The sequence below is a fragment of the Homarus americanus genome, unplaced genomic scaffold (genome assembly GCF_018991925.1).
Source record: "Homarus americanus isolate GMGI-L3 unplaced genomic scaffold, GMGI_Hamer_2.0 scaffold51859, whole genome shotgun sequence".
Classification (NCBI taxonomy): Eukaryota; Metazoa; Arthropoda; class Malacostraca; order Decapoda; family Nephropidae; genus Homarus; species Homarus americanus.
This window is the reverse complement of record NW_024711292.1, coordinates 7,832,848-7,848,134: the sequence shown is the minus strand read 5'-3', so window position 1 is coordinate 7,848,134 and position 15,287 is coordinate 7,832,848. Positions and strand designations below refer to the sequence as shown.

The window sequence follows — 15,287 nt, the reverse complement described above, 5'->3', positions numbered from 1 at the left end:
ATTTTGTGTATTTTTTTATTAAAATTTTATTTACTATTTTATTACTATATATTATTATTACTGTTATTATTATTATAATTATTATTACTATTACATTTTCACCCCCAGGCCCTGATGTGGGTCAGTGACCAGTGCCAGGTGGGCTGTTACCAAAAAAAAAAAAATTGCTCCTAAAAAACTTAAGGTTTTCAGAGCTTTTCGGTTTCTGTAATTTCGGATAAAGGGTTGTCAACCTGTATAACAATCACGACCATGATTATAACAACCGCGACCATGATTATAACAACCACGAATATGATTATAACAACCACGACCATGAATAAAACACTCACCACCATGATTATAACAACCACGACTATGATTATAACAACCAACATTATGATCATAAACACGACTATGATTGTAACAACCACGACCATGATTATAACAACCACGACCATGATTATAACAACTATGACCACGATTTTAACAACCACGAATATGATTATAACAACCACGACATTCATTATAACACTCACAACCACGACTATGATTATAACAACAACGACCATGAATATAATAACCACGACCATGATTATAACAACCACGACCATGATTATAACCGACCATGATTATTCTATGTTCGTCTTTGGTACCCCCAAAATGTTCTACACTACTGAGGGTATACACAAACACTTGTTATCTTGAAAATAGGTTCTTATTCTCGTACGGGAGATGAATACAGAGATGGACCAAGAAACTCGCTTCGCACCGCCCACAGCTTAAGTTACTACTTCGTGTCCATATACAATTATAACAACCACGACTATGATTATAACAACCAACATTATGACCATAAACACGACTATGATTATAACAAGCACGACCATGATTATAACAACCACGACCATTATTACAACAACCATGACTATGATTATAACAACCACGACCATGATTATAACAACCACGACCATGATGATAACAATCACGACGATGATAACAATCACGACCATGATTATAACGACCACGACCATGATTATAACGACCATGATTAAAACACACACCACCATGATTATAACAAGGACGACCATGAATATAACAAGGACGACCATGAATATAACAACCACGACTATGATTATAACAACCACGACTATGATTATAACAACCACGACCATGATGATGACAATCACGACCATGATTATAACGACCACGACCATGATTATAACAACCACGACCATGATTAAAACACACACCACCATGATTATAACAACGACTATGAATAACCACGATTATGATCATAACCACGACTATGATTATAACAACCACGACCATGAATATAATAACCACGACCATGATTATAACAACCACGACCATGATTATAACAACCACGACCATGATTATAACAATCATGACCACGATTATAACAACCACGAATATGATTATAACAACCACGACCATGATTAACAACCACGACTATGATTATAACACTCACGACCATAATTATAATAACCACGACCATGGTTATAACAACCACGACCATGATTAAAACACTCACCACCATGATTATAACAACCACGACCATGATTAACAACCACGACTATGATTATAACAACCACGACCATGATTAATACACTCACCACCATGATTATAACAACCACGACCATGATTAACAACCACGACTAAGATTAAAACACTCACCACCATGATTATAACAACCACGACTATGATTAACAACCACGACTATGATTATAACAACCACGACCACAGTTAAAACACTCACCACCATGATTATAACAACCACGACTATGATTATAACAACCACGACCATGATTAACAACCACGACTATGATTATAACAACCACGACCATGATTAAAACACTCACCACTATGATTATAACAACCACGACCATGATTAACAACCACGACTATGATTATAACAACCACGACCATGATTATAAGAACCACGACCATGATTAAAACAACCACGAATATGATTATAACGACCACGACCATGATTATAACACTCACGACCATGATTATAACAACCACGACTATGATCATAACCACGACTATGGTTATAACAACCACGAATATGATTATAACAACCACGACCATCATTATAACACTCACGACCATCATTATAACAACCACGACCATCTGGAAAACGATGTCGCTGTAACGCTGTCAGCTGGACGGCGGTTGCGCTAGCCAAGCACGAGCGTTAACTGTACCACCGGACTTGCCACCGGGCATGAAGGGCCCACGATCACTTGTGTTCCACTATAAAACAAGTGGAGAATGCTTTCATAGCTAGGTTCAGAGGGTTTGGAGCTTTGTGGGGCTTCGAAAATGTGTTTTTAAACTAATGTAAAGTTTACCCCACAGGGAAGAGAGTGGGGAGAGCAAGTTTCGTTTTGGGGTGTGCCCGAGTCCTCCGCCCTGAGCCCTGTTTGTGTTGCTGAATAGTCGTGGCTGCGTTTTGAGTAATTAGTATATACTCTACACCTAGAGTCTGTGCCTATGGTCTGAAATTGGTGTCTTTGTGGATTGCTCCCGTGTTGCGATTTGTGGGGGTGAACACCGCGGCATCAGACAGTGGTGTTCATTGGCAGACACTGCAGCCGGTTCCAAGGCGACTACCAGAAAATTCTCTGTATTAACAATTATACTTTAAATTGTTAATGCATTCGCTATATTGTAATCCACTATACTGTAATTCACCATTTGAACTGTATTTGTACTGCAGGACTTATGTACGGTGTATCCTGGCTACTGGTGAAATGAGAAGGCGAGTGTGATTTATATCAGTAAGTGTTAAAATCAGTACCATTAGTACTGGAAAGTCAGTTTTGATATAGTTCATCGGAATATGGTGACAGTCGGGAAAATTTAAATGAATAGTTATTATGGTGATCGTCTCCTGATTAGCATAAAGTTACGTCACTACCAGGTCAGTCACGGGTGAGCGTCGTGCTATTGGGCACTTTTTTTAAACATTACATAAGCCAAGTTTACCTCAACACTAACCACTCGTGTGCTGTGAGGTCGCGTGACCTTATACCTTCACTGATAAGCAGTAGTTAAATGGGTATGATATGTGTATCAAAAGCCTTTACTCATGTCGGTGGTTATAAAACATTGTGATAACCCAAAGATATGCATCCTACAGTTGCCTCTCTTATATAAAGCAGCAGCCGTTTGTCAACGTCGTTACACTTCTACACTGTTGTCTCAGCTGACAGGTTGTCACTTCACCAGTTACCGTTACAGTACCAGTTCCCTCGGTTAGCTCAATTCACCATGTCTGTAGAAACAGGACTGTCGAAACACACTGCTAACGGATTGAACATAAACACCACTTACAAGAGCTGTAAACATCTAGTTCAAAAGATGAAGGAAGAGTCCATTGAAGAGTCACGCCGGGTGTGGATCAGATCTACAGACAAGGCCACAACCACGCCCGTGAAAGGAAATGTGGACGGTGAGTGTCAATATTTGTGTTCCCCAGAGACGTCTCCATGACCGTGTAAACCCTGGAGTCTCTTGTCTAGAGTAAACACGGGGCCTTGTTCTTTTAGGAAAATAATTTAATGAGAATTTCATTTATACATTACCAAAGGCGCTAAACATTTTATGGAAACTGTAACTCCTGGTAAACCCGAGCAAACTTCTGTCCTCTGTTGTGAGGTGACCCAAAAGAAACGGAATAATACAGTACTCTTGTCAAATGGTCTTAGTACCTAAATATAAAGAATTTTCCGATTTGTTAGGAAAAGCAAAATAGTTGGAGCTTTTGGCTCAGTGGTGTGTAGTGAAAAATGAAGGGGTGTTGACGCTGATGAAAGATATTGTCTTATCATTAAAATATTTTAGTGAAATCGTTTGAGTACAATTTTATGTATTCTCGGCTCAAAACACTTAAGTGTTCAGGTAATGTCAAATGCCCTTGTGGAAACTTATTATACGAAATCGCTATTCCCTCGTTTCGGATTGCAAAGCCCATTCCTACGAATTTGTTAAAATATTTAATTTGATTGTCAACCTGGTTAAACTTTAATTAACTTTTCACAATCCAGATATCATCACATATGTGTCAACATGTCTGTAAAACGAAAGGAGGTAGTATGTGGATATTTTACAATATTTTTTTCTTCTTTTTAGAACCCAAACATCAATTCGAGAATCTATGTAAAGGCGACGGGAAAAATCCAATTTATTTTTTTCGGCCGTCTGTGGTCAAGATTCGCATGTTGTCGAAGAAAATTAAGACTTATTTGTTACCACCATGACTTAGTCTTCGTCGTCGTCTCTGTTAATTTTATTACGTTTAGTTTAATAACAATAGGCAGACGAATGTGTGTGTTTTGCTTATCTCATCGTATTGCCTCGCAGGAATCATCCCTCAGTGGCTGGAGGGGGACCTGTATCGTGACGGTCCTGGAGTACTGAACATCGGGGACACTTGGTACCATCACATATTCGATGGTATGGCCGTCCTCCACAAGTTCTCCATCAAAGTGAGTATATTACTTATAATACATTATACTAATACTACTTATATATCAATGGCTACAGCAAAGATGGTAACACTTATAGTTATAATACTGATGATTATAGCAGCAAAGACTAATGTTTTCCCTTACTGCAGCTTAACAATAGCAAAGAAGATGAATATACACAAAAGTATGACTAACATACAAAAAACATACATTTTATATATTTTAAACTATGATTCACGACTTTTGTTGTTCCCTTGTCGTGGCAGGGCGGAGAGACGACATATCGCTCACGTATCCTGGAGAGCGACTCCTACAAGAAGAACTCGGCAGCGAACCGCATTGTGGTGAACGAATTCGGCACTAGGGCGTACCCGGACCCCTGCAAGACTATTTTGCAGAAGTAAGGCAATTGGCAATGTGTTTACTTATTATAGAGAGACCAATTATTAAGGCGTTTAGATTAAATTGTCCGACCATGTGTGTTTTTTTAGTGGTCGAAAAAGAATGGCCAGTTTTAAATATACAGTATAATCATTTAAAACCTAGAAATAAGTTTTCGATAACTACTGTATATGGGGAAAATTGCATATGTACACACGCAGTTTTATATATATATATGCAAGTAAATCACTGTAGTTGCGCGTGATCCAGGAGGTATATGCTGATAACCACAAGGAAAGAAGAAAACACTAAGTTCCCAAGCGCTTTCGTGTAATTCACATCTTCAGGTTATTAGCATATACCTGGATCACGCGCACCCACAGTGATTTACTTGCATATATATATATATATATATATATATATATATATATATATATATATATATATATATATATATATATATATATAAAACAATGAAGTATGTCTGTGTTCCGCACGGAAATCTCGGAAACTAGTTTACCGATGTGTAGTGATGATGGGTGGTGTTATATGTAGTGATGATGATGGATGGTGTTATATGTAGTGATGATGGGTGGTGTTATATGTAGTGATGATGGATGGTGCTATATGTAGTGATGATGATGGATGGTGCTATATGTAGTGATGATGGATGATGTTATATGTAGTGATGATGGATGTTGTTATATGTAGTGATGATGGGTGCTGTTATATGTAGTGATGATGGATGGTGCTATATGTAGTGATGATGATGGATGGTGTTATATGTAGTGATGATGGATGGTGTTATATGTAGTGATGATGGATGGTGTTATATGTAGTGATGATGGGTGGTGTTAGATGTAGTGATGATGGATGGTGTTATATGTAGTGATGATGGGTGGTGTTATATGTAGTGATGATGATGGATGGTGTTATAGGTAGTGATGATGGATGATGTTATATGTAGTGTTAATGGATGGTGTTATATGTAGTGTTAATGGATGGTGTTATGTGTAGTGATGATGGATGATGTTATATGTAGTGATGATGGGTGGTGTTATATGTAGTGATGATGGGTGGTGTTATATGTAGTGATAATGGATGGTGTTATATGTAGTGATGATGGATGGTGTTATATGTAGTGGTGATGAATGATGATATATGTAATGATGATGGGTGGTGTTATATGTAGTGATGATGGGTGGTGTTATATGTAGTGATGATGGGTGGTGTTATATGTAGTGATGATGGATGGTGTTATATGTAGTGATGATGGATGGTGTTATATGTAGTGGTGATGAATGATGATATATGTAATGATGATGGGTGGTGTTATATGTAGTGATGATGGGTGGTGTTATATGTAGTGATGATGGGTGGTGTTATATGTAGTGATGATGGGTGGTGTTATATGTAGTGATGATGGGTGGTGATATATGTAGTGATGATGGGTGGTGTTATATGTAGTGATGATGGGTGGTGTTATATGTAGTGATGATGGGTGGTGTTATATGTAGTGATGATGGGTGGTGTTATATGTAGTGATGATGGATGATGTTATATGTAGTGATGATGGGTGGTGTTATATGTAGTGATGATTAGACAATAAAATAACAGTTTAATGCTAAAAAAATATACTTTGCTGTACCTTTGTAGTGAAAAACATGGTGGAACTTGCATACACCGTTAATGAACTATTGATGGAAGAAGTAGTTTTGAGGACTGAACAGTGAGACAATGTGGAGCATCCCGGAGGGTGGCGTCCTACCGTTGCCTAGCGGATGAGCGCGATTCTGCTAGTGTGTATATATATATATATATATATATATATATATATATATATATATATATATATATATATATATATATCATGTAGATCCACAATGAAAACGTGGATAAGATAAATCTTGATAAACTCACACGGGAAAAGGGAAACAACGGAGTACCTTAGCTTTCGTCTTTATTAAGACATCTTCAGAAGCCTCTCAAGATGTCTTTAATAAAGACAAATTAATATATATATATATATATATATATATATATATATATATATATATATATATATACTTCTATACACCAAGAGCTATATACACCCACACTTATAAATTCTCCTTCTTCCTATAGATTTATGAGTCGGTTTTCCCTCCCTGATTTTGAAGATACCACAGACAACTGCGCCGTCAATGTCTGCTTCTTTGGAGACCAACTGTTTGCCATGACCGAGACGAACAAGATGCGGAGAGTCAGCCCAGACGACCTCAAGACCATTGGCGAAAAGGTGAGAGAGAGAATTAATTTAACTACTATCGCTGCATCCCTCATTCAAGCCTCCTATTGATATATGCTTTCTTCATATTACAGACAAACGTCACTAGGTACGTGGCGGTGAACATGGCCACGGCTCACCCACACGTAGATCCTGATGGCACCGTATATAATATGGGTAACTCCTACACGAGTGCCAAGGGCCCCACCTATAACATTGTCAAGTTTCCCCCTAAGAAGACACTTCCCAATGGTAGGTGTCCAGATCATTTTATCAATCGTTATCCGTTAAATAGTTATCAATTGGATAACCTGAAGATTACCTCCCCATTTTATTTCACCTTAAGATTAACCACCCGAACGCTAACTTAACTTACCCTAATCTATCCTAACCTAAAGGGGTTTAATCATCAGGTGTGTTACGGAGTTCCAACTTATCTGCCAGAGAATTATGCCTTTTGTCTTTGGACTGGAGTATGCCCCAGTCGATAAACCGGGGCATTTCTTCTCAACAAACATGATGATGGTCATGACCATTTCTTTCTCCTTCTGACCAATAGGTGAGGTACTGACACCCTTCGACCAGGCTTCAGTAGTAGCGTCTATCCCGTGCCGCTGGAAGATGAAGCCTTGTTACTACCACTCTTACTCTATCACAGACAACTACTTCATCTTGGTGGAGCAGCCGCTGGGCATATCTCTACCTAAGCTCCTTACTGGCCACTATACAAAGAAGTCTTTCATGCAGTCCATGGAGTGGTTACCCAAAGAGAAGGTAAGTGTATGTCTGACATTAATATGTCATGAGTCACAAGAACGTAGTTTTTATTCCTCTCGTGCTTGTTCTTGGGTATTAGTCTAATGATATATTGCCATTAATATCCACATGTTCTCTAAAAATTCCTTCTCATTTAAACCTTGTTCATATTTTCAAGTGCATACCAACACTTCACTGCTTAGAAAAAATAAATTAAAGCTCAGCACACTGAGCGTTGTGGTTTGTGCAGCAATTGTATTCTGGTTGCTTTAATGTAACAAAATATTCTTGAAGAGAGAATGGCTTTTGGAAATTGCTGTTGTATTGGTTTCTCGAGTCGATTCATTTATTTAATGTTTTCACTAGAGGTCCTCACTTAACCCCAACTGTAAATCACCTGTATGGTGTGTTGCTCAGACTAGGTTCCGTGTGGTACGCCGTAGTGATGGCGTTGTGGTGAAGACCGTGTACCAGGCCGACACCTTCTTCACCTTCCACGCCATCAACGCCTACGAGGAGGACGGCCATTTGATCGTCGACCTCTGCTGCTTCGACGATGGAAGTGTGAGTTACCCTTCAGTCGATCTCTGTCTGTTGACCCGGTCTGTCTTTCATCCTGTCTCTTATTTTGTCTTTCTTTTTGTCCTTGATCTCTCTCTCTCTCTCATATCTCACATCTCTCTCATCTATTTGAAATTAATTTACCATATTAACTTATACTCCCATATTTTCAGATTTTTCCATATACCTATAGTATATAGTTCATATAAAGTATCAACCGGTAAAAAAACCCTAAAATAATCTACATTATTCACTGTTACTATCTATTAACAAGATGTTATGCTTTATTACTAGATCTTTCTCCACATCGATACTACACGATCGTAATAACATAAATCAATAACAAAGCAACGTATTGTAATCTAAATCACTAACTGTGACTCCATAATATAACAAATAATTCATGGATGGTGTGTTGTTTTGTGCTCGCCAGGTGGTGAATCAGATTTGGCTAGAGAACATCGTGAACCCTACAGAGGCTTTCAACAAGTCTCTACAAGCCATGCCACGTCGCTTCGTCGCCCTCGATGTCTCGGTGAGTGTGAAGAGCGTCATCATCAAATACTTCCGTCTTATGATTTATACTGCTCAATGAACACTTCCCAGACTATTTTCCTCTGCCAGTATACATAAGGATGATAATACATAGACATTTACATGTAAATATATATATAATCAAATAAAGGTATTTACTCAAAGGATTAAGCAACATCAAGACACGACATGACACGCGCACATTTAATGCAATCATAATAAAACTTGTAAGTATGTATTACATAAACAACCTATTACTAATCCAGTCGACCAATTCAAACCCGAGTTTACATGTTCGATGTAGAGAATAATGAGCCTCCACTCCGTTATATAAAGTAGTGCTTTTGTCATATGCAAGTTTGGTCCGTGTGCTATTACAGTGGCAATGGACAAAACTAAATAACAAAATATTATCCTTTATGCGCGAAGAATGGCAAAATAAAAAATCGTCTTCAGACTCGATGCTTGAATTAATTGGAAGTACGTGTATCTCACCCCCACAGCAAGCAAGTGTGGACAGAAATCTGGTGGCGCTGAGAGACACCAAATGTCAAGCCTTCAAACTGAATACCGGTGCTATCCAATGTGTGCCGGAGGATCTGTCGCCTGCCTGGATGGAGATGCCCAGGATCAACTACAGACTTAACGGCAAGAAGTATCGGTACATCTACGGTTTCATCCCTACCGTGGGAATCAACTGTGGCACTGTATGTTGTAACTCTTTGGTGACTGGGTAGACGGACTCCTAGATCTAAGACACCCAAACCCTGGTGGTTAGGTTAGGTTAGGTTAAGTTAGAGACCATTCTTTAACAAAAATTTTGAGGTCGTGTTGATTTTGTTTAATTCCCCGTTTAGTACAGTGAGGTCTCCGATTTTTACAGACAATATATTTTCATTTTTTTTTTGGAAGCCGCGTCAATCTTCTGCTGGATATTATTTCGCTCTCAAATCTATCCTGACTTTAAATTACTAAGTTATATCATGGTCTTGTCGTTACCCAAATTAAAGTCAGACTCAGCAATGCTTAATTTTGTGTCTGTTGTAACTATTGTGTCAGTGTTTATCCTTACTTGAAATCTCTGTTCCGTCCAGGAGTTTCTTCGAATGACGCTTTTAGTTTTCTTGACGCAGTTGTGTAAGGTGGACACCGAGAGTAAGGAGGTTCTCAGGTGGGAGGGGCCGGGCTTCCAGGTGTCAGAACCTATCTTCGTCGAGCGTCCAGGTGCCACCGAGGAGGATGACGGCGTTGTCCTCGCGTCTCTCATCAACGAAAAAAGTAAGGAAGGCAGGGAGAAGTACTGTACAGTATTTACACAAAGTAACAGTGAAATACGAAGGATTCCTTAAGAGTCTGGGAAAAGAGGAGCTATGCAGGAAGGCCGTGAAAAGCTGATTAAAGGGTATGAATTATATTCCTTTTATTCAACTTGGAGACAATTGGATTACTTACAGGGGAAAGAAGAGTAACAGTTAACGGTGTAATGATCTGCAAGTTGTAGCTAATCAAATACTCAAGGAAATAGTACCTACTTAATTGTAGCATACGCAAAATTTATCATATCCTGTCGATGTTGCCAATTCCCAAATTATAGAGACCTCAAGGTCTGGTGGGGTAGAAAAGGAGCGATTACCTCTAACGCATTCATGTATCGGTTGGGTTGGTCTTCGCCAGAGATTTCATATTTCGGACACCTTGGGTCACGAAACATTTTCGACTGGTATATTTAAAGGAATATGTATAAAGTGGGGTTTGGAGTGGGTAATTGGTGGGATTTTGCTGCTTCACATTTAGTTTGTGACCACGAAATGACGTCCCTGCCAACATAAGGGTTAGTGTACGAGTATCATGGTTCATGCAACTGAAACATTAAATCTTTTCGCACTCTGTCGTGAAGAGTCACTAGAAGAGTGATCAACAGTACAAATACAACAAAGGTGAGGCTGATAAAGACGATTTCACTAGCATGTAAATGCATATTAATATATCTCTTCTCCCTGGACAGGTACGGTTGGTGGTTCTCGACGCCAAGACTTCAGCAGCTCGCTTTGGCGACCTTCAAGACACACGGAGTCGTCACCAAGGAGTTCCACGGCCTCTTCGCCAGATCCCGTGACAACGTTCACCGGTACTGAGACCCATGAGACTGCACACTCTAGTATTCATGAACAATAAACATTATGAAGATGGAGAAGTAGACCACCAGTAAATAAGTACTGAGAATGAAGAACCTTCCTCTAATTTACTTGAAGACTACAAGAATTAAATAAAAATACTGATATGATACTTGAGCGAGGGAGTTCATTATGGAAGCCGTTATGTATAAATGTTAGTGTTTCACATCGTAAAAAATTTCATTTGAATATCTTAACCTCATATAGTGAGTTTCTGTCAGGGCGAAGCAAGCCAGACTAGGAGAGCGACATAGTGTTGGCATATACGCGCCATCACCGACCTGCCTACCACGGCGAACACCACACCCCCGTGACTCCCAGGTAGTATACATGTAGCCAATGACACCCCCACTGGTGGTAAACTCAACAGACGTAGAATCACAGTCAAGCAAGAACATGAAAGCCAGTTCATAGACTTCATCCCCAGATGGTACAAGGACTACAAGCCTGACAACTACCAAAGTTTCCATGACGATCTGATAGATAGGACTTATGCATACTTCACCAACAATGCCTCCACCAAAAAAAGGAGAAAACGTGGTCAGCATAATGGGAACAGGCAACAGCAGTTCTATAATGACCCTGAGCTGAAAAACTCAGGGCTAGGGTCAGGAGGGTGGATAAGGGTTACAGACAAATTAGAACACCTCAAGTAACAAGATCACTAGATTTTGTAACCGCTAGATCAAGGTTAGGATATAAGTACCTCTGGCAGTATGCTCCTCAAGCAGATGTAAAGAAGTCTAAATGTAAAGTGTGTGGCCAGACATATGGCCACACACTTAACTACGTCCTCGACTGTGTGAAGATAGAACCTTTTAGGGACAGGTCCAAGCACACTGTGTGTGAAATGGCACAACACTAAATCTCTAATGGCAAGATAGCCGACATATTAAGATTGTATCCACTTTTTTGCACTTAGTAACTACTGTATATCAGTTCACATGTACAGAACCAAATACAAAATGTGCTTGAATACTTCTCATGTAAATGTGAATAACAAAGTGTGAGGCCAGACATACTGTCTCACACGCCTGTACTCACGCATTTGTGAATAAGTTACCCTTTATGTATAGAACTAAACAAATAATGTAATTGAAATACTGTGTAACATTCAGTGCCGTAACATCCTGACAACGTGGGTTAATGATTATGACCCGTTGTAAACTCTACTCTGTAATCCTTTTGCGTTACCGCTCACCGGAGGAGTGTGGGGTGCACAATAAAAGTGCTGTAAGCCAAATCAATCACTGAGGACCCCCACCACCACCACAACACTCACTCAGGACCAACACCACCACAACACTCACTGAGGACCACCACCACCACAACACTCACTGAGGACCACCACCATGACAACACTCACTGAGGACCACCACCACACCACAACACTCACTCAGGACCAACACCATGACAACACTCACTGGAGACCACCACCACCCACAACACTCCTCCAGGACCAACACCATGACAACCTCACAGGACCACCACCCACAACACTCCTCCAGGACCACCACCATGACCACACTCACTGAGGACCACCACCACCACAACACTCCTCAGGACCAACACCATGACAACACTCACTGGGGACCACCACCACCACAACACTCCTCAGGACCAACACCATGACAACACTCACTTAGGACCACCACCACCACCACAACCTCACTCAGGACCACCACCATGACAACACTCACTGAGGACCACCACCACCCAACACTCCTCAGGACCAACACCATGACAACACTCACTGGGGACCACCACCACGACAACACTCCTCAGGACAACCTGACAACACTCACTGGGGACCACCACCACCTGACAACACCACTCAGGACCAACACCATGACAACACTCACTGGGGACCACCACCACCACCACAACACTCCACTCCAGGACCACCACCATGACAACACTCACTCAGGACCACCCACAACACTCCTCAGGACCACCACCATGACACTCACTGAGGACCACCACCATGACAACACTCACTGGGGACCACCACCACCACAACCTCACTCCAGGACAACACCATGACAACCTCACTGGGAACCACCACCACCCACAACCTCCTCAGGACCACCACCATGACAACACTCACTGAGGACCACCACCACAACACTCACTGAGGACCACCACCAGCACTCCTCGGACCAACACCATGACAACACTCACTCAGGGACCAACCATGCAAACACTCACTCAGGACCACCACCACCACAACACTCACTCAGGACCAACACCATGACAACACTCACTGAGGACCACCACCACCACAACCTCACTCAGGACCAACACCATGACAACACTCACTGGGACCACCACCACCACCTGCACACTCACTCAGGACCACCACCATGAGCAACACTCATTGAGGACCACCACCACAACACTCACTGAGGACCACCACACCACAACACTCCTCAGGACCAACACCATGACAACACTCACTCAGGACCAACACCATGACCAACACTCACTGAGGACCACCACCACAACCTCCTCGGACAACACCATGACAACACTCCTGGGAACCAACACTGCAACCCTCACTGAGGACCACCACCACCACAACACTCACTCAGGACCCACCACCGACAACACCACTCCAGGACCAACACCATGACAACACTCACTGAGGACCCCACCACCACGGCAACTCTCACAGGACCACCACCATGGCAACACTCACACAGGACCACCACCACCAACACTCACTCAGGACCACCCACCACCACCACAACACTCACAGGACCACCACCATGACACTCCACTCACGGGACCCCCACCACGACAACTCTCACTGGGACCACCACCATGACAACACACTGAGGACCACCACCACCACAACACTCACTGAGGACCACCACCACAACACTCACTGGGACCACCACGACAACACTCATGCAGAGCACCACCACCATGACAACACTCACTGAGGACCACCACAACACTCACTCAGGACCACCACCGCAACACTCAATGGGAACCACCACTGGCACTCACTGGGACCACCACAACACTCACTGGGGACCACACCGACAACACTCCTCCTAGGACCACCACCATGACAACACTCACTGAGGACCACCCACAACACTCACTGAGGACCCACCGACAACACTCCTCACAGGCACCACCACCATGACCAACACTCCTGAGGACCCACCATAACACTCACTCAGGACCACCACCGACAACACTCAATGGGGACCACCACCATGGCAACACTCACTCAGGACCACCACAACCTCCACAGGACCACCACCACGACAACACTCACTAGGAACCACCACCATGGCAACACTCACTCAGGACCACCACACAGCACTCACTCAGGACCACCACCGACACTCCTCAGGACACCACCATGGCAACACTCCTCAGAGCCCACCACCACCACCACGGCAACACTCAATCAGGACCCCCACCAGGCAACACTCACTCAGGACCACCACCATGACCAACACCTCAGGACCACCACCATGGCAACACTCACTCAGGACCACCACCACCATGACAACACTCCTCAGGACCACCACTGGCAACACTCACTCAGGACCACCACAGCAACACTCCTCAGGACCACCACCATAGCAACACTCACTCCAGGACCACCATAACGACAACACTCACTAGGACCACCACCATGACAACACTCACTCAGGACCCACCACACGACAACCTCACTCAGGACCACGACCATAACACTCACTCAGGACCACGACGCCTCACTCAGGACCACCACCATGACAACACTCAATGAGGACCACCTGCAACACTCTAGGACCCCCACCATGGCAACACTCACTCAGGACCCCCACCATGACAACACTCAATGAGGACCACCACCATGGCAACACTCACACTGAGGACCCCACCATGACAACACACACTGAAGACCACCACCATGGCAACACTCACTCAGGACCCCACCATGGCAACCTCCTCAGGACCACCACCATGACAATTCTCTCTCTCTCTGTAGAAGAATTGGAATTCAGCGCTACTGATGCATATTTTTGTATGCAGTGATAAAGGTTATATGATTTTTTTTTATATATACAGTATATGTAAAAATTTTCTATTGTTTCAATACCGTACTTGTTCTCCATACCATACCTGTTACGA

The 15,287-nt window shown here is 42.2% G+C and overlaps 1 protein-coding gene across 1 annotated transcript; it reads left to right on the top strand.

The window, feature by feature from the left end:
- Positions 1 to 3,182: 3,182 nt before the first annotated feature.
- Positions 3,183 to 11,316, top strand: LOC121865949 (beta,beta-carotene 9',10'-oxygenase-like). Its single transcript, XM_042365552.1, has 11 exons — positions 3,183 to 3,460; positions 4,372 to 4,496; positions 4,745 to 4,878; positions 6,984 to 7,137; positions 7,221 to 7,377; positions 7,685 to 7,899; positions 8,299 to 8,445; positions 8,876 to 8,977; positions 9,480 to 9,683; positions 10,110 to 10,254; positions 10,956 to 11,316. Exons 1-11 carry the CDS (start codon positions 3,280 to 3,282, stop codon positions 11,090 to 11,092), a joined length of 1,701 nt encoding a protein of 566 aa, XP_042221486.1. The 5' UTR covers positions 3,183 to 3,279; the 3' UTR covers positions 11,093 to 11,316.
- The last annotated feature ends 3,971 nt before the right edge of the window (positions 11,317 to 15,287 follow it).

Excerpts from the sequence above, each read along its gene's own strand:
- LOC121865949 (XM_042365552.1), top strand. The coding sequence starts at position 3,280 with ATGTCTGTAGAAACAGGACTGTCGAAACACACTGCTAACGGATTGAAC. Across the intron at positions 3,461-4,371 it reads CGTGAAAGGAAATGTGGACG|GAATCATCCCTCAGTGGCTG; the intron begins GTGAGTGTCAAT and ends ATTGCCTCGCAG. Across the intron at positions 8,446-8,875 it reads GCTGCTTCGACGATGGAAGT|GTGGTGAATCAGATTTGGCT; the intron begins GTGAGTTACCCT and ends TGTGCTCGCCAG.